The sequence below is a fragment of the Trichosurus vulpecula genome, chromosome 5, assembly GCF_011100635.1.
Source record: "Trichosurus vulpecula isolate mTriVul1 chromosome 5, mTriVul1.pri, whole genome shotgun sequence".
NCBI lineage: Eukaryota > Metazoa > Chordata > Mammalia > Diprotodontia > Phalangeridae > Trichosurus > Trichosurus vulpecula.
Genome location: NC_050577.1, coordinates 142,073,380 through 142,093,620, shown reverse-complemented (window position 1 = coordinate 142,093,620; position 20,241 = coordinate 142,073,380). Strand labels below are relative to the sequence as shown.

The 20,241-nt window shown below is 35.8% G+C and overlaps 1 protein-coding gene across 1 annotated transcript in view; it reads right to left on the bottom strand.

The window, feature by feature from the left end:
- Positions 1–2,133: 2,133 nt before the first annotated feature.
- Positions 2,134–20,241, bottom strand: part of IMMP2L (inner mitochondrial membrane peptidase subunit 2) — a 458,439-nt gene continuing 440,331 nt past the window's right edge. Inside the window, exon 4 of the mRNA XM_036760641.1 lies at positions 2,134–2,265. Coding sequence (XP_036616536.1) covers positions 2,146–2,265 — 120 coding nt within the window. The 3' untranslated portion in view covers positions 2,134–2,145. The remainder of the gene's footprint in view (positions 2,266–20,241) is intronic.

The following is a 20,241-nucleotide window of genomic DNA, read 5'->3' as shown; positions in this document are numbered from 1 at the left end:
TCTCAATGAGGGTGGGTGCGGAGGAAAGAAGGGAGAGAATCTGGAACTCAAAGTTTTAAAAACAAATTTTAAAAATTGTTTTTGCATGCAACTGGGCAATGAGGTATAGAAATCTATCTTGCCCTACAAGAAAGTAACGGGGAAGGGGATGGGGGGCGGGCGGCGGTGATAGAAGAGAGGGCAGACTGGGGGAAGCGGTAATCAGAATGCATGCCATCTTGTGGTGGTGGTAGGGTAGAGATGGGGAGAAAATTCATAACCCAAATCTTGTGAAAATGAATGTTGGAAACTAAAAATAAATAAATTAATTAATAAAACTGTTCTCTCAGAGATTACAAAGACATATATTACCAAATCCAATGGCTTCCTCTCAGTCTTTGTCCTATTAACTTGAATATGGATGTGATATTGTCCACTACCTTTTTTTTCCCCCTTGAAACTCCCTAGACTTTTTGAAACCATGCTTTCATGGTTCATCTTTGTAAGCTCCTCTTTTTTCCTCCAATGCTTAAAAAGAATGGTCCCCAAGGCCCTCTACACTGTTATTTTGGCAATCTAAGCCAATCTCATTGCCTGAATCATCACCGGCAATGATACCTAAGCCTCTACTGATATAGTCTTTGTCTCTCTAAGTTTCAGGGTCACATTCTCTAAAGCAAAAGGTAGTATGGGTGTGTAGGCTTTAAAAATATCAACATAAACTTTTCAGCAGCATAAATCGACAAAAAAAAATCTAGTAAGTTTTAGGGAGTGTTGCATTCTTGACTAATGGCATAACCACTGATGAATATTACAGATCTCTGGAATACTGTCTATAGATAGATGATATATTGGTTTAAAAAATTACTATACTCTTCTGATACATTAGCATTCATTCTGGTCAGAGAGAGCCTACAAATCATGATCTTCATATTGGCATAGAATCCTTTGTCTTAAAAATAAACCCACAACAACAATAAAGTGAAGTAAGTGCCCATTTTATTTGCCGATTAGAATTACTTAAGAAGCAATTATAATGCTGGTAGACGAAGCACTGTAATTAGAATCATAAGATCATAAATTTAGGTGATGGAAGGAACTTAGAGTTCATCTTATCTAACTCTCCTATTTCATTGTTTAGGAAAATAAGTCCCAGATAAGTTAATTGACTTGCCTAAAGTCAGGGTTGTAGTGAATGGAAGAACACCTGAATAAAGGTCTTCTAACTTCATGACAAGTCACTCTTTGCATTACACCAGGTTGTCACCAACATAGAGAGATCCATCACCCCCTTTTCCCCTACTCTTGCCAAAACATATAAGCAGAGGTACCATTGTAGTTTAATGGGGAAAACACGTAGTAGATTTTTTTTGTCAATTTATGCTGCTGAAAAAGTGTATGTTGATTTTTTATGCTAATTAATGGGTCATTAACGACTACAGGGATGAGATCACTCAGAAGTTTAGGATATATAATAAAGAGTAAAGTTATATTGGAATATTAGGAAAACTGATAATCACTGGCCTATGAAACAAACAGCCTGTTTCTGTTTAATAGTTGAACATATAGCTCTGGTAATAATGAACATATTGAAATGATGTAAACAGCAGAAGTGAAAGAAGCATGCTTTATTTTTTTTCATCATAATTCACCATGACCTTTTCAGCCAATAAATGCTGACAATTACAATGTAATCACAATGTTGTATTAAGGTGTGTATGTCAGTGTCAGTATTTCTTTTTATTATAGCCAAATTGCAAAGGAACTACCCTGTAACTAATATGCCTTTATCAAGCTGAACATTAGTTCAGGATCTTTCAGGAAGCAAAGCTCACATCAAAACCCCCAAATCATCAGATTCAGAAGCATAAACAAACAAGTTTACCACAAGTCATTCCTATTGTAATGCTATGCTATCAGAAGACACAATGGTCTGTACTTTTTTAATGTTCATTTTGTTTTGATTTTTGGCATGAACAAGGGGGTATTTGACACTATTTTGGGTGATTTTTTTTTGTCTAGCAAGAAATCATGTACTGATACGTGAATGGCTTTTTGGGTCCTCCACATTCTCCCTTACCTTTTCCCTTCCTCTCTTTTTCCCTCCCTCTGTTTTTAAATATTGTTGTCCTTGTAATTCAAGCATGCCATGTAGATCCAAGCAGATTATATCTCCTCACTTGGTATTGGTCCCCGCTCTGGAGGGAGAATGGATTCCAACCTTTGCCAGCGTTGTGGAGGCCAGAGAATATGGGTAGCATGGGCATGGAGAAGTCCAAGGGAAACCTGCATCATTGAGAAATACAAAGATAACAATTAAGATATCATTTCATTGGAATTTTCAATTATTTGGATGAAACTCAACTTGGTTCTGGGTCTGATAATCCACAGATTGATAATAGCAAATAATTTCATCCCAGAAACCAACAAACTAATTTATATTCCTCTAAGGAATTCAGCTCTTCATGCCTTGAGGTGACATCAAGTGAGAATAGATACAGGGAAAATGATTTTGAGGGGAAAGAGAAAAGGAGGAATTATATAGTTGTATGGAACATTTTCCTAAAGGTTATTTTTTCCCCTGGTGGAGAGATCAAAGCTGCAAAATATCACATATGTATATATTACAGCATATACTTATATCTAATATTTTTAAATGATGGTTTATTAATGATGTCATTCTCCCCTCCCCCCAAAAATCTTTCCAGTTCACAAAGCCCATAATCCAAATGACTGACATACTCAGTAAGGCATTGGGCTAAAGTTGAAGGGAATAAGAGACTTTTAAATTGAGCAAGGGATTGTGTAGTGAGGTCTGGTCAAATAAGAAAAGAGTCATCGGAAAATGGGAAGCATAATATGAATGAGATTCAGTGAAGTACTGCTGTTTCTTTTCAAACAAAGTGAAGATGCTTCATGTAAAACACTCAAGTAACTAAAAAGCAAAAATGTGCATACATGCATACACATATACATTCATATATTATACATATATATACATAGCTATGACATATGCTATCAATATTAAGCATGTAATTAAAGAATCAGAAAATACGTGATTATGATGAAATTGCATGATGTGAAATTACCTCCCTAGTAAAGCCTAGCAATATGCCTAGTGGCTCTCAAAGTAAACAGCTCTTCTTTCTGTCACTTAAACCCTCTATAATCACAGATGACTCTTTTCTAATTTTGTAAAAAAATTCTGAACATAAATAAATAAAATGAACATTTCTATATGTACTGTAGAACAGGAGATTGTTCTCTATACTCTAATGGATATAGAATCTAGCTATATGTATACTACATATACATATGTATGTATGAAATCTCTATTATTAAATATATAACAAACTCACCATGTAACTTTCAAACTTGTTCTGCTTTTGTGATTCCTTCTCGCACCTTTTCTACACTATTCTCTTTTTTCTTGGGAACTCAGCGGAGGGAGTGGTGGTGGCCCTATTCTCAGCCTCCTTCTTCCTTATACCCCACAAAGTAGGAAAATATACAACCCCCCCCAAGACCACTTTGTAAAAGACATAGTTAAGCAAAACAAATTCCCACAATGACTATGTTCAAAAGTATATGTCTCAGAGTGCATCTAAGACCATCACTTTTCTATAGGTAATGTGTTTCATCACTAGTATTCCAGAATCATAGTTGGCCACTTCTTTGATCATAGGTCTTTTAAAGTTGTTTTCTTTACACTGATAATGTTAATTTATAAATCACATTCTTGATTCTGTTTACTTAATTGTTCATCAGTTCAAAGACTTCTTCCCAGGTTTCTCTGAAAACTATTCCTTTTGTCATTTCCTATGGCAAAAATAATATTCAAATATATTCCTAAAACAAAATTTGTTTAATCATTCCCCAATTGAGGGGCAATCCTCTACTTGGTAATTCTTTGAAACAAAACAAAAGGCCAACCCTGCTACAAATATTTTTGTACATATAGGTCTTTTCCCTCTTTCTTTGCTATCTTTAGGGATACAAGTCTGGTAGTGATATTGCTGGGTATGCACAGTTTAATCACTTGTTGAGCACTTTCAAATTGCCTTTCTAAATGGCCACTTCACAAATCCCTCAACAGTACATTAATATGCATTTTGTTTGCAACCCCTCTAAGATGTCATTTTCAGTTTTTGTCATCTTTGCCAATCTGATGGGCATGAAGTATAACTTTGGAGTTTCTTTAATTTGAACTCTTCAAATTCTTAGAGATTTAGGATATTTTTATATAATTGCTGACAGAATGACTTCTGTCTTATGAAAATGACTCTGCCTTTAGAGACATATCACAATACCCCCTTCCATAAACTCTATACTGTAGTCAAGATAAACTATTCTTTATCACTTGAACACACACCAGCATACTTTCCCCCTCTTCTATCTTTGCTGATGCTGTTCCATATATCAAGAATATCCTTTCTCCCTCTCATTGCCTGTTGAATTCCTGCCCATTCTTTAAAGAAAAACTAAAATTTCCCATCCTCCCTAAACTTCATTTTTGGTAATATTTAGTAGCATTAATTATAAGGAAATTCTGTCTTGGATTTTTTTTAGTCTCTTATTTGTTTATTTTTTAGTCCTGTCCAATTCTTTGTGACCCTATTTTAGGTTTTCTTTGCAAAGATCCTGGAGGGGTTTGCTCATCTCCTTCTTCAGCTCATTTTACAGCTGAGGAAACTCAGGCAAACAGGGTTAAGTGACTTGTCCAGGGTCCCAAGTTAATAAATGTGTGAGGCCAGATTTGAGCTCATGAAGATGACACTTCATGATACAAAGACCAGTGCCCTATCCACTGTGCCACCCAGCTGCCCCAAGTCTCTTATAATTTATTTATTTTTGTTTCTACTTCATGAAACTGGTCATCATGAACCTTTTAAACCACTTTGTACAGTATAGGAGCTCAGTAAAAAAAGAAATTGATGAATGAAGTTTATTTACTTGATAAATCTATACAACATATTTGCTGCTATAAAGTTGTTTTTCATATTTATTTCTTCTCTCAATTTTTTTAAACTATTTGTCATAGGATTTTTTTTTCCCCATCCTTCACTTAAGTTTTATGGTTCTCCTAACTGTTGTCAATTTCTCTCTATTTTCCTTCCGTTGTGGAGTCCAGAATTGGAAATAGTATGGAAACAGCCTGATAAAAGTTTACACATATTTTCCCATAAAAGATTTTGCTATTCATTTATGCTAAACACTATCTTCCCATATTTTCTCTCACTTTCCAAAAGGAAATAATTCCCTATTTAAGAACACGTAATGTATAAGTCTCTATTAGATGGAAAAAAATACTTCATTAAAAGTATAGTTACGAAATGCAAAAACTAGGATTCTCATAATATCACTATTTCATTGGAGAGTCCACTTTGGTTCTAGTTCTTTTACCATGTATCTTCATCTTATACTACAACCATTATTGACTTGCAAAGGACAAACTGGGTGGAGAGAGAGATGAAAACCCAGAGAAATAAATGAACTCCTTTAATGAAACATGAAACTGAAATATATCTAACTTTTTCAGCAATGTAAGGCATCTTTACCAATTCACAAAATTTCCCATAAGGATCTTCCCTTTTCTCTCAGCTGAATTTATGCCCAGGATATTTGCTTAAAACAAAACAGCCAAATGTATTTTTTTAAATAGTGTTCATCAACTGATTGCTTTGTCAATACAGTACCCAAAATGAATGACAAATTTCCATTTAATCTGCTGTGTTTTTCTTTTCTCATATTTGTTGTCCGTATAGGCTTAATTGAGAGGTTGTTTTGGCATAATATGGAGTGGAACTTACTTTCCTTCATCACAAAGAATCAAAAATACACTCTTCTTCATATACCCAAACTTACTAAGTCACAGCCACTCCAGCACACATTAATCTCCTCTCCTTATTGTGAAAAGAAAACCCACTTTATAATATTTTAGAATAAACCTCAGTTAAAGTATATAGGGCTATTGCAATTAAAGCACTTTGCAAACTTCAAAGTGTTACATAAAGACCACTTAGTATTAAGACCTTCTCACTGGGTTTTGAGTAATACTCAGTAAGAGAGGTTACAGAAAGTCCTTGGTCACTGAGGACACTGAGTAATAACAGCCTTAGTAATCATTGGAAACTCAAAGCTTCTCCCAACCTCCTTTCTTAGTAAGTTTAGTTTCTTCTTCCAGAGGACATTAAGATCTAATCTAAATGAGTCTATTCAGGCTCATTGAGTTGCCCAGATAAGTCTGGGAGAATATTGATCCCTCCCTATTGTTAAGTCAGGTGATATGGAAATTGATGTCTCTTTGACCAAGATTAAGTGACTTAAGTCAAGTACTCAAGACCCTCATTTTAATATATAGCTCACCTCCCAATGCACTGACAAATCAGTGTTGATTGGCACCCTTTGGGAACACCTATTCTTTGAAGGGCATATAACTCTATCTCCAGCCTCCAAAGTGAGCCAGTTCTGGACTGGCCCCCTTGGGGCGGGGGGGGGGGGGGGGGGGGGGGGGGGGGGGCAATTCTGGACTCTCACTTCCATGCAATGCATACCAAACCAGCTTGAGAGAAATTAAACGTGGACACACAACCTAATCATTTGTCTCTTTCTCAGAACCAGCTCTGTGAGATGTTGACAGTAGATATAGATCTAGAAGGTTTCATGGGCCATGTATGCCAACACTTTTATTTTAGAGATGAGTTTGTCACTTACCCAAAGCTAGACAAGTAGTGACTGGCAATGTTTCAATTTAAAACCAAACAGTTTGATTTTAATTCAGGGCCACTGCTTCACAAGGCCTCAACATTGATGCAATGGTTTTGAAAGTTATCAAAGGGCTAGATAGTGAAAAGCAGTAGAATATGGAAGGGAAGAAGGGGAAAATAAACTTTCTTGCATAGTGTCCTCCTCAGCTCCACCCCAATGGCCCCCTACATTCACATATATGCAACACTTAGCAAAGTGCTACACAGAGGGTGCAGGGAAAAATGAAAAGTGTATTGTCTTAGCCTCAAAAGACCTGAGTTAAGTTGCTGACTCTGACACCAACCCTTTAGCACTTAATCTATCCTAGCCTCAGTTTTTTTTCTTGAAAAAATAACATTTGTACTCCTTAACTCACAGGGTTAGTGAGGAAAACATTCTGTAAACCATAAAGAATACCAGAAATATGAATAATTATTATAACAGTATTAAAGGTGGGTGATATGGAGTAGTAGCTAAAATGCTAAGCTTGGAGTTGGGAAGACTTGTCTTTTAAATGCCTCTGACCCTTCACTACCTGGGAAAATCACTTACCCTCTATTCTGCCTCTAGCATTTCCCTGGTCACGCAGACTAATTCATAAAGTTGAGATCTGATTATATTGATGGAGGAAACTCTAAAAGAAGGAGGTCCATATGTTGATAAAGTCACAAATCCTTTTTTATATTCATGCATTTTATATTAGGCATTTAATTTGTTTAAATAGTGAATAGGGACTAACCATATTATTCTTGACTTAAATGAAATCACACATTCTGAAAAAAAATAGTGAAAATTATTATTAAAATCCTGAAATGAACATTATGGGGGGGGAGGGGAGGGGAACTCTAGCTCTCTAAAAGCCAGTGGATATATTCATAATAAATTGCACTAGATTTGTTGAAAACAACAGTTACAAATTTCATCTCATGTCATATTATGATGCCTTAAGGTGTGATGACAATCCTTCTTGTGTTTTCGAAGATTGCTAGCTCTTGATTAGACAAGAGAAGACTTGGGAGATTCTACCAAGGAGACAAGACTTCCAATATGAGCTCAGTTACAACTCACAAGTCTATTTACCAAGGAACAGGCTAGATAAATTTTGAAAGGCTAATCACCAGGTTGTTCAAAGCATGATGTTATTATTTTTGGCCTCATAAATTTTTGAGAATTGTCCATTAAATTACAAATGGTTTGTGATCTATGTCAGTGGCAAAAGTAACTAACAAAATTTTAGATCTTTGGAATACCGATCTAACCCTTCCCTTAGAAGTTTTATATGCTGTCTCAAAATAATTTTAAAACAACTGGAATATGAGAATGCAAGAATTATGTTCATTTATTTATCATCTAGGACAAACCGCTCTTCTCTCACAATCTAATTTGAATCAATTGATTGATCAAGAAGTACTTATTAAGCATCTACTATGTGTCAGGTACTGTGTGAAATGCTGGGAATATGAACAAAACAAAGCAAATTAAAATGATACCTACTCAAAATAAGCTTAGATATTTTATGCATGCCTGTGAACATTGCCCCTACAAAAGCAATCTTTTTTATCTTTCTTCCTGAAAACTCATTCTTTAGAAGTGGATGTACATTGCAATTGTTTAGCAAATAGTGTGTTTTTTAAAAGTTTTTTTATTGATATTTTCTGTTTCTAACAACTTTCTAATAGGAAGTAGCCTTCCCCCTTTCCTCCCATAGAACCATCTCACATGATGAAGAGGAATTTCTAGAGGGAAAAAAAAAGTGCCACTGATCAATTCATTGAAAAAGTCCAAAAGCACGTGAGATATAAAACACCTTCAAGAAGGAGTATGTTGGAGATGTCTTGTTATCTCTTTTCATTCAATTTCTGATTGATATTTATAATTTTATGAGATTTACTTTTGAATTTTTGGTAAGTAATCCCCACCCCTTTGCCCATTTATATTGTTGTGGTCACTGCGTATATATTGTTTCATTGTTTTCATGGCTCTTTACTCTGCTTCAGTTCATATAGATCTTTCCATGTTTCTCTGTATTGATTACACATCATTCTTATAGCAGAGTAATATTCCATTACATTCATGTGCAATAAATTTTTTAGAAAGTCTCTAATTGATTGACATCTACTTCGGTTCTAATTCTTAGTTATCACAAAAAATGCTGCCATAAATATTTTAGAGTATATGGGAACTTTTTTCTTGTTGACAGCTTCTTTAGTGTATAAGTTAAATAATCTGGTTCAAAAATATGAACATCTTAGTCACTTTATTTGCATAATTCCAAATTGCTTTCCATTTCAGAGCTCCACCAACAATGTATTAGTGTGCCTACCCTTCTATGACTTCCCCCCACCACTTTTGCCAATACCGTTTATTGTCATTTTTGCCCGTTAGCAGCGTATGAGTGAAACCTCAGGGTTATTTTGATGTGTATTTCTCTCATTATTAGCAAATAGTGTCAATAAGACCAAAGGAGGGGTTCAATCCATTAATTGTTATTTCAGTAAGCCCAAAGGCATAGGATTTTTCAGTGGACACTTAATGGACACCTAATGCCAGTGAAGAAATGTGCAGATAAGTGCTATCCATTTCTAGTCAGAATCAGGAATCAAACTACTGACAAACAGAAATCCATTGCCATGTCAAAGATAGCTGTAAATATTGACCATTATCTTCATAAACGAAGAAAAATATGTTAAAATTACTGAGTTTTCTCCTTTTAGATGCTATTCAATACTAACTAGAATTAATAATCTTATGTATATTATGACTATTTCTTGACACACCCTTAATTTTCTATTCAGGATGCCATACTGAGATCCTTCAGTATTCTAAAGATACATTTTTCTCCATTCCATGATACATTCAATTCAATTCAATAGACATTTAGTAAGGGCCTACTATGCGCCAGGAACTATGCTAAGCACTGGGGATACAAATAAGAGAAAGCCAGTCCCTGCCCTCAAGGAATTTATAATCTAATTGGGGGAAGACAATACACAAAAAGAACCTAAGTGGGTTGGGGACCCAGGCAGCACAGGAGAATATTGGTCTATGGAGTCAAAACAAAGCAGAGCTGCAGAATGGAAAGTGAAACAATCTACCAGATTTTTCCTCTATGTTGTTCTAGCTCCTTATATCCTTTATCCTTGGTGAATTTCAAAGTGTGGGAGGTTCATGAGAAATAATGGCGAATCTTCCCATTAGACATCAGGAGGAACTAATACCATTCCAATATTTTTTTTTAATAAGGAAATCAAGCCATGAACTTGAAAGGTAGCTCAAAATAGGACTACCTACTTTAAAGCTCTCATCTGAGTACAAGTGTTTTCCTTCATTACCAAACGTTTTAACTTTAATGATTTCAAAGCAATTTTCCTGTTTGAGACATAGCTTTGATCAGAATACATATTCAGGTCACTTCATGGCCTCTTCACAGTATCCCCTAGATAACCATGGAATTACATATAATCATTCTATCTTCACTACCCCCTAACCCAAGAAGCCTTTACTAAGTAGTTCAACATTTTATGCAAAAAATAGATATGAAACAGTCCTCCAGGGATATCTTCAGCTAATTTTCATGCATTAATTTCCCTGGATTAATGTTTATGCACCAGTCTCTTTGCCACATAATCAAATCAGTGAAGTTGAAGTGGTCTAACTCCTTATTTTGCACCTTGATTAAGCAGGTGATGAAATACTTGACTATAATTTAGATAGTTAGCAACCCACAACATCCACTATAATCCAGAGTAGATGGATGACATGAGTGACTGACACCATATTGTTTACTTCTCTTCTCTTCTCTTTGGCAGATGATTTTTCGCATAACATTTTTGCAAAAGAAATGAAGTTAGAAAAAGTACCTGGTTCTGATTATAATTAAAATTGTAATTTTCTTTGATTTCAACCATATTTTGAATCACTAATGGAGTATGGCTTCAACTACTTATACAATTGTCCTCTGTGAAAGGAAGAGCAAAGCAATAAAGTGGTCTCATTACTCCTTTCACAATCATAGAAATAATTATAAGATCATAGATTTAGACCTGGAAGGGATCTTGGAGGCCATTCAGTCCAAACTCAATGAGGAAACTAAGGTATGTAAAGCTTAATTTGATTATCCAGGGTAATGTAGTCATTTGAGGCAGGATTTAACTCAGGTTTCCTAACTCCAAATACAGTGCTTTATCCAATTTACCACCTAGCTATCACAAAAAATTTTCTAGATCTGTACATGATAGATATGAAACTACACCTTGGGGAAGTCAATTTATCTATATACATCTTAGGTGTAATATGCAAGAAGGTACAAAGGGGGACCTATTAAAAATATGCATACTTGTAATTCTGTTCTCTGAGGAAATTGAGTATTTCTATTTTGTTTAGTAAGGTTGTATGTTTTAATGTGAAGAGCAGACTTGAGCAAAGCTTCTTCAGGCTACCCTTCAATGTATACAAGGTATAAAGTAGTATTATGTAGTACTAAAAGAGGGTACAGTTTTCAAATATTACCAAGGGTTCACAAAAGTCATTCCAGCTGTTCGCCTCAGTTGCTTTATCTCCAAATTAAGAGACTTATAAAGATGACCTCTAGATTCCCTTCCAACTCTAAATCCCTGTTCCTCTAACTTTATAGTATAGAAAGCGTTGAGAAATGATTATTTTATTAATTACTTCATTAAAATTACTACATCGCCCTTTCTCAAAGAGATACTAATGGGAGAGAAATAGTCAAATTGGTCATTTGATATAGACAAAACATTTTGTTCAGTGTTTTAATTTCTAACTGAACTCAATTGATCTGATTACAGTGCGATTAAAATTACTAGAAAAAATTACTCTAGCTAATGACCATTTCTCTTTTGCTCTGTCATAGATAGGCAGACATTCTTCCTGCATAGACCTTATGATGAAGGTCAGGTATCTTAATTAAAGAGGGGCTGAGAATATGGGGAATAAAAGATGACTATAGTTCTTAAAGGCATCCAACACTGAAGAAGCAAAGAATTAATTGTATCACCAAAATGGCCTTATAACAAAGATTTGTTAAGAAAGTGGGGGAAAATGATTCCCAACTTAAAATCATAGAATCCTTATGATATGCAGTGAATAGAATTACATTTCCTTAATCATAATCTCTTCCTTTCTATATCATAGTACCATGCACGTACAGCTCAGCAAACACTTAGGAATGCCTATGTATAAAGCAACAGTGCTAGTTAGCTGCTTTTCTTTTCTTTACAAATGTAAACACCTCAAGAGCAGGAAATGTTCCTTTTTTCCTGTGGTTCTTCATATATTAATGCTATTAATGGAAAATATTAACTATTTAATAAATGCTTATTGAATGATTTGTGCAGAAAATTTAATGAGACAAACTACTTGTCCTTGATGAGTATACAGTTTATACAGTAATATAAATATAATGCTCACTGTTGTCTATTAAACACATTAGAGAGTTACAAAGAAAAGTGCTATCTGATTTTTTTTTTGGAGGGGGAAGGCTGTAACTTATAAACGTGGTTACATGAGACTTTTTGAGAAAGTGTCTGTTGAGTTGGGGTTTAAAGAATAAGTCTGAAATCAAAATACTAAAAGTAGTAAGAGGTCATTCTAAATGTAGGCAACAAAGGAGCAGAAACAATAATAAAAAACCTACAACAACAATAGGAATGACTATGATGATAATGGTAAGTGTATTTAACCCATTTTGGTTTATAAAGAACTTTTTATACATTATTACATTTCAGGTGTGAGAGTACAAAGCACATCTTTCAGGAGCAGAGAGGAGTTCAATTTGGCTATCCCATGAGGAAGACAGTAATGTAAGGTAAAGATGAAAAGGTAAGGTTATTGTAGAATGCATACACCCTCATAATCCAAGTAGGAATTCGAGTTTTACCCAGTAGGAAATAGGGAAGCACAGGACATATTTGAGTCAAAGATGTCCATGACCTTTTATGTTAATAAAAAAGATTATGCTAATCACAGCTTATGGAATGTATTGGAGAGGAGATAGTAAAATATCTAAATGGAGCAGAAATGATGACAAGCAGATATTAATAAAAGTTCTTACTCTCTTTTAAGCATTTATTTATTTATTATTGTAAGTTTTCAGCACTGATTTTCACAAGTGTTTGAATTACAAATTTTCTCCCCATTTCTGTCCTCACCACCCACTCCAAGATTGCATATATTCTGGTTGACCCATTCCCCAGTCAGCCCTCCCTTCTGTCATACCACTCCCCCCATCACCCTTCCCCTTACTTTCTTGTAGGGCAAGATAGGTTTCTATGCCCCATTGCCTATATATCTTATTTCCTAGTTACATGCAAAAACTTTATTTTTTGAACATCTGTTTTTAAAACTTTGAGTTCCAAATTCTGTCCCCTCTTCTCTCCCCACCCACCTTCCCTAAGAAGGCAAGCAATTCCACATAGGCCACATGCATATCATTATGTAAAACCCTTCCACAATACTCATGTTGTGAAAGATTAACTATATTTTGCTCCTTCCTATCCTATCACCCTTTATTCAGTTTTCTCCCTTGACCTTGTCCCTTTTTGAAAGTGTTTGCTTTTGATTACCTCCTTCCCCTATCTGCCCTCCCTTCTATTGTGCCCCCTTTTTTATCTCCTTCCTCTTTCTTTCCTGTGGAATAAGATACCCAATTGAGTGTGCATGCTATTCCCTCCTCAGGTCAAATCTGATGAGAACAAGATTCACTCATTCCCCCTCACCTGCCCCCTCTTCCCTTCCTACAGAACTGTTTTTTCTTGGCACTTTTATGCGAGATAATTTACCCCATTCTATCTCTCCCTTTCTCCCTCCCTCAATATATTCCTCTCTCATCCTTTAATGTGATTTTATTTTTTTAGATATCATCCCTTCATATTCAACTCACCCTGTGCCCTCTGTCTCTCTATATACATATATTCCCTTCAGCTACCCTAATACTGAGGTCTCATGAATTATACACATCATCTTTCCATGTAGGAATGTAAACAAAACAGTTCAACTTTAGTAAGTCCCTTATGATTACTCTTTCTTGTTTACCTTTTCATCCTTCTCGTTATTCTTGTGTTTGAAAGTCACATTTTCTATTCAGCTCTGGTCTTTTCATTGGGAAGCTTGAAAGTCCTCTATTTTATTGAAAATCCATATTTTGCCTTGGAGCATCATACTCAGTTTTGCTGGGTAAGTGATTCTTGGTTTTAATGCTAGCTCCTTTGACCTCCAGAATATCATATTCCAAGCCCTTCTATTCCTTACTGTAGAAGGTGCTACATCGTGTGTTATCCTGATTGTGTGTTTCCATAATACTCAAATTGTTTCTTTCTGGCTGCTTACAGTATTTTGTCCTTGATCTGGGAGCTCTGGAATTTGGCAACAATATTCCTAGGAGTTTTCTTTTGGGGACTTTTTTGGGGGGGTGATCTGCAGATTCTTTCAATTTCTATTTTACCCCCTGGTTCTAGAATATCAGGGCAGTTCTCCTTGATAATTTCTTGAAAGATGATATCTAGGTTCTTTTTTTGATAATGGCTTTCAGGTAGTCCAATAAATTTTAAATTATCTCTCCTGTATCTATTTTCTAGTTCACTGGTTTTTCCAAAGAGATATTTCACATTGGCACCAGCTTCCACTTGTTCCAATCTAATTTTTAAGGTAGTATTTCTTCAGTAGTCTTTTGGACCTTCTTTTCCATTTGGCTAATTCTGCCTTTCAAGGCATTCTTCTCCTCATTGGCTTTTTGGAGCTCTTTTGCCATTTGAGTTAGTCTATTTTTTAAGGTGTTATTTTCTTCAGTATTTTTATGGGTCTCCTTTAGCCAGTCATTGACTTGTTTTTCATGGTTTTCTTGCATCACTCTCATTTCTCTTCCCAATTTTTCCTCTACTTCTCTAACTTGCTTTTCAAAATCCTTTTTGAGCTCTTCTGTGGCCTGAGACCAGTTCATGTTTTTCTTGGAGCCTTTTTATGTGGGCTCTTTGAATTTGTGGACTTCTTCTGGCTGTATGTTTTGGTATTTTTTGTCACTAAAGAAAGATTCAAAAGTCTGAGACTGAATCTGAGTCTATTTTCACTGCCTGGCCATGTTCCCAGCCAACTTACTTGACCCTTGAGTTTTTCAGCAGGGTATGACTGCTTGTAGAATATAGAGTACTTTGTCCCAAGCTTGAGGGGTTGCATTGTTGTTTTCAGACCTATTTCTACACAGCAAGCTCTGCCACACCAGCACTCCTCCTCCCCCGAGAACTGCCAACCTGGAACTGACTCAGATCTAAGCTGGCTCTGCACTCCTGCTCTGATCCGCCACTTATTTCCTCCCACCAGGTGGGCCTGGGGCCAGAAGCAACCACAGCTGTAGCTCTGTAAGCAGCCTCAGAGCTGCATCACCTCTCTTGTCTTTGGTGTTTGTGGGTTGAGAAATCTGGTAACTGCCACAGCTCACTGATTGAGGGCGCTATGGCCTGTTCCGCCCAGTTCCCAGTCTAATTCATCCAGGCATGGCTCACACTGGGTTCTGCTCTGCTCCACTCCCAATTCCATGTGATAGACCTCACCCAGTGACCATCCGGGCTGTCCTGGGCTGGAGCCCTGCTTCCCTCTGCTATTTTGTGGGTTCTGCAGTTCTAGAATTTGTTCAGAGCCATTTTTATAGGTGTTTGGAGGGACCTGGGTGGAGGAGCTCATGCAAGTCCCTACTTTCCAGCTGCCATCTTGGCTCTGCCCCCTCCCAAAGGTTCTAACTCTTATGGTGATAGGAAAGGGAGTGGGTATTGCTTACATGTGGAATTGACACAAAGTTAGGTATTGATTATATAGTAGGAAAAAAAGTTGACAAGGAAGAGCCAAAAGTTATGAACATGACAGACAGGGGGAAAGATAATTCCAAAGACAGGAATCATTAAGTCAGAAGAACGGGTAGTTCAAAAGGAAAGATAACGAAATCAGGATTTGGAATTGTGAGTTTGAGTTGCCAGCAGAGTATCTAGGTAGAGTTGTACTGAAAGCAGTTTGAGGGGTGAGTACAGATTTTAAAAGAGAGGCTAGGATTGGAGATATACTCTTGAGAGGCAAGTGCTTAGAACTATAACTTGAATTCCCAGTACTGAGAGACTGCCAAGGGAGTGAGTGTTGAAGAGATAAGAAAAGGGTAGTGCAGTGGATGGAGTACTGGACCTGGAGTCAGGAAGACCTCAGTTCAAATTTGGCCTCAGACACTTGATAGCTATGTGACTCCAGCAAAATTACTTAACCTCTGTCTGCCTTATATTCCTCATCTGTGAAATGGGGATAATAATAATAATACCTTCCTCTCGAGGTTGTTTTGAGGATAAAATGAGATAATATTTGTAAAGTACTTTGCAAATATTAAAATACTATATAAATGCTAGCTATTAATATTATAATGATAATGATTATCATTATCCTGGATTTTAAACTTATTTATGGACCACTTGCTATAACTTTATTGTCTAGAAAATGTTCAGTTAAAATACCAATGTTAATCAAAATTGCTAATATAAAGCCACTTTTGATGGAGAACCTTATGCAGAAGGAAAAAAATGAATGAATAATAAATGAATCTTTAATGCAACAATGTTCACATGATCATAGGATCAAGACTAGAAAGGTAGATTGATCTTTAGAAGTCATCTCCAAACCTCTAGTTTGAACAGACAAGTAAAATAAGAATCAGAGAAGTGAAATAACTTGATAAAGGTCATTTAGGTAGTAATCAGAATAGCTAAAATTTGAACCTGGTCTTCTGACTCAAATCTAGTGCTTTTTTTCATTGAACAGTGTTGCTAAGATCTATTCATATTACATTGAAAGAATTAATGAGATAGTGAATTAGAACTACATTATAGTGTTGTCTAGTCAGTCAACAAGTATTTATTTATATCTCTCTATGTGTATGTCTGTGTATTTATTTATATGTGATAAGAGAGGGAAGGCCTTTGCAATAAAGAGTATTAGAAAAGGCTACATTTGTTTTTAATAGCTTTTTTAAAAAACAAGTATCTCCATATACTTAATTGCTCAGTAAAGAAGCTAATTTGTTGATATACTTTATTATTCTTTTTTGAGACAATAGGGGTTAAGTGACTTGCTAAGGGTCTAGTAAGTGTCTGAGGCAGCATATGAACCCAGGTGTGACTCCAGGGCCACTTGATTCATTCACAAAATGGTATTATGCTTAAGGCACGCTGCTTTCAACATCAATGCCCAGGTGGATGCTCACCATTCTTCACCCAAACCTGAACTGTTGATTTTAGGAAACACTAAAGCCTCTTAAGCCTTTTCGGTTGTTTGTATTTTCTGTGACTTCTGAAACACTGAACATTAGAGTAAATACTGGCTCCCTTCATTATAATGGTAACAGGTAACAAAAATAATTCTACCAAATATATCATAAACTAGTATTCCATGAGAAATACCTTAAGAAGTATAATTTATAAATACTTACAACACTCAATGGTGTTGCTGGTTCCTAATATCTAATTTCATGTTTTGATTGTAATCTGGAAGTAAACACTTATCAGATGAATCATATCAGGTACCACTCAGTCAACTCTATCGGAATGGGCCACTAATAGACATGCTCACTCACTAAGGATAGCAATAATTCTGTATTTGGCAAGATATATTTTGAGGAGAATTACAGTGAACAAATAACCTATTTCAGTGTATGTCAGTTGGTATTTAATGACCCTAACACTGATAAGAGTTTTTCCTTTTTTTATTCTCTTCTTTTTTCTGCTATCTTTTAAGAGAAGCCTCATAGACGAGTGTAAAAAGTGTTGCAGGACCTTACTCTGTTTCATAACCACCTTTGTGATTCTTGATAATTCACTTCATCTCTCCCAGTCTCAATTTCCTCAGCTTTAAAAAAAAGAGTTTGCACTAAATGGCTTCTAAGAGAATTACTTCCAGGTCTAAATCTAGGATGTTATGAACAGATAAGATAAATAAACTGACAAGATCAATTCGCATGTCTAGAGTGTACACATATGCTGGCAGCACCAATACCAGGTCCTGGAGGTGGGAGCAGCAACAAAAGGTGAAGGATCTCTCAGCTCAGAAATGAATGGTAAGGGAGTTGGAAAATTAGTCAGAAAGAGTTGACAGTGGACCCTTTGCTGGACTTAGGCACAGGACTCTGTTGCATTGCCCAACCACAGTTCTGGGTCACAATTCTAGGGTGAGGAGGAGCAGTAGAACATGCCACAACAGGGGAAAAGGTGCTATGGTGGCAGTTCCAAGGCAGAAAGGATTACTAGTGCTTTTGGCCACAAAAGAACAGGGGCCTGAGTCAGACTTCCAGGACAAAAGCAAATGATAGCACTAGTGGCCACAGGGAACAGAGGCCTTGATCTCAAGTTCAAAGGCAGAAAAGAGGACCACTACTTGAGGCTTTAAGAAAGCAGGGGACCTGGTTACAGTTTGAGGACCAAGGGTACTAGCACTTGGAGTTACAAGGGAAGAAGTTCACTTACTGGGTAAAGACCAGACATAGGACAGGAGAACAATGACCACACCTCTCCTTAGATCATACTACCTTGGAAGTATAGAAAATTTACAGACACCCAGAACTAGGTCAGCAGGAAAAAAAAAAAACCAACCCTGAAGTTTGGGACAGTATCCCTACCACCCCAAGAGCAGAGCCAAACACTAACATAAAGTTAAAAGTCAAGAAATGGGTTGGGAAAAGGAGGAAATAAACAACAAAATAGAACATGACAATGAAAAGCTACTAACATGAAAGAGACAATCAAGACATAAACTCAGAAGAAGGCAAAGATGTCAAAACAGCTACAAGTAGATTATCAAGAAAAAGTGAATGGGATGCAATCCCAACAAGAATTTCTGGGTGATCTCAAAAAAATTAAATATCAAATAAGACAGGCAAAGGAAGTATTTGAAAAATAAATAAGAGTGATGCAAGAAAATTATGGAAAAAGGGTCAACAGCTTGACAAAAAAGGCACAAAACCATACTGAAGAAAATAAAACCTTAAAAAGTAGAACTTGCCAAATGGTAAAAGAGATGCAAAAATTAACCAAATAAAAGAATTCCTTAAAAAATAGAATTGACTAGATGCAAAAAGGGGTACAAATGCTCATTCAAGAAAAGAATTCCTTAAAAATTAGAACTGAGCCAGTGGAAGGTAATACTACCATGAAACATCAAGAAGCAACTAAAGTCAAAAGAGTGAAAAAATGGAAGAAATTGTGAAGTATTTCATTCGAAAAATCATTGAACTGAAAAAAAAAAAGAGATAAGTTAAGAGTAATTGAACTACCTGAAAGGATTTTTTTAAAAATTCCTAAACATCATATTTTACGATGTTTTCAAGGAAAACTCTACTAATATCCTATGAACAGAAGGTAAAAGAGAAATTAAAAGAATCCACCAATGATCTCCTGTAACATATCAAAATGGAAACTGCCAGGAATATTATAGCCAAATTCCAGAGCTCCCAGGTCAAGTAGAAAATATTGCAAATAGTCAAAAAGAAACAATTTAAATATGGAGCCATAGTCAGGATGACATGAGATTCAGCAGTTTCCAAATTAAAAGAGTGGTGGGCTTGGAAAATAATAGTCCAGAAGGCAAAGGAGCTAGGAATATAACCAAAAATAACCTATCCATAAAAAATAAACTTAGTATGATACTTGGGGGGACAATGGATATTTGATGAAATAGAGGACTTTTAAGCATTTCTGATGAAAATGAAAGAGCTAAATAGAAAATTTTACTTTGAAACACAACAGTCAAGAGAAGCATTAAAATGTAAAAATGAAAAAGAAATCACAAAGGATTCAATAATATTAACTTGGTTACATTCCTGTATTGGAAGATGATACTTGTAACTCCTGAGAACTTTATCATTAGAAGCAGTAGAAGTAGTATTCATAATTAGTAGACTAGAATGAGATGATTAAAAAAAATAAAATTAGGGTATGAGAAAAAGGAGTACACTGGGAGAAGAGGGGTTGACAGGAAGAATGGGGGAAGTTACCTCACATTAGAGGCATGAAAAGAACTTTTATAGTGGTGGGTGAAATTGGGGAGGGGGGCAGGCAGGCAATGTTTATACCTTACTCTCACTGGAATTGGCTCAAAGAAAATAATATACACACTCAACTATGTGTAGCAATGTATCTTACCCTATAGAGAAGTAGGAAGGAAATCGATCTTAACCTACAGGGAAATGGGAATATTGTGCTATGAGCAACTGTGAATGAAAGGTATTTTTAGCAATTCAATCATCTACAACAATTCTGAAGGACTTATGATAAAAAATACTATCCACCTTCAGAGACAGAACAGATGTCATCTGAATGAAAATTAAAGCATAATTTTAACTTTATTTTTCTTACCTTTTTTTTTTTTTTGCAAAACAGTTAACGTGGAAGTATGTTTTGCAAGTTACATATGTATAACTGACATATTTCTTGCTGCCTTTTCAAGATATGGGAAAGTGCTGGGAAGGAGGGAATGAAG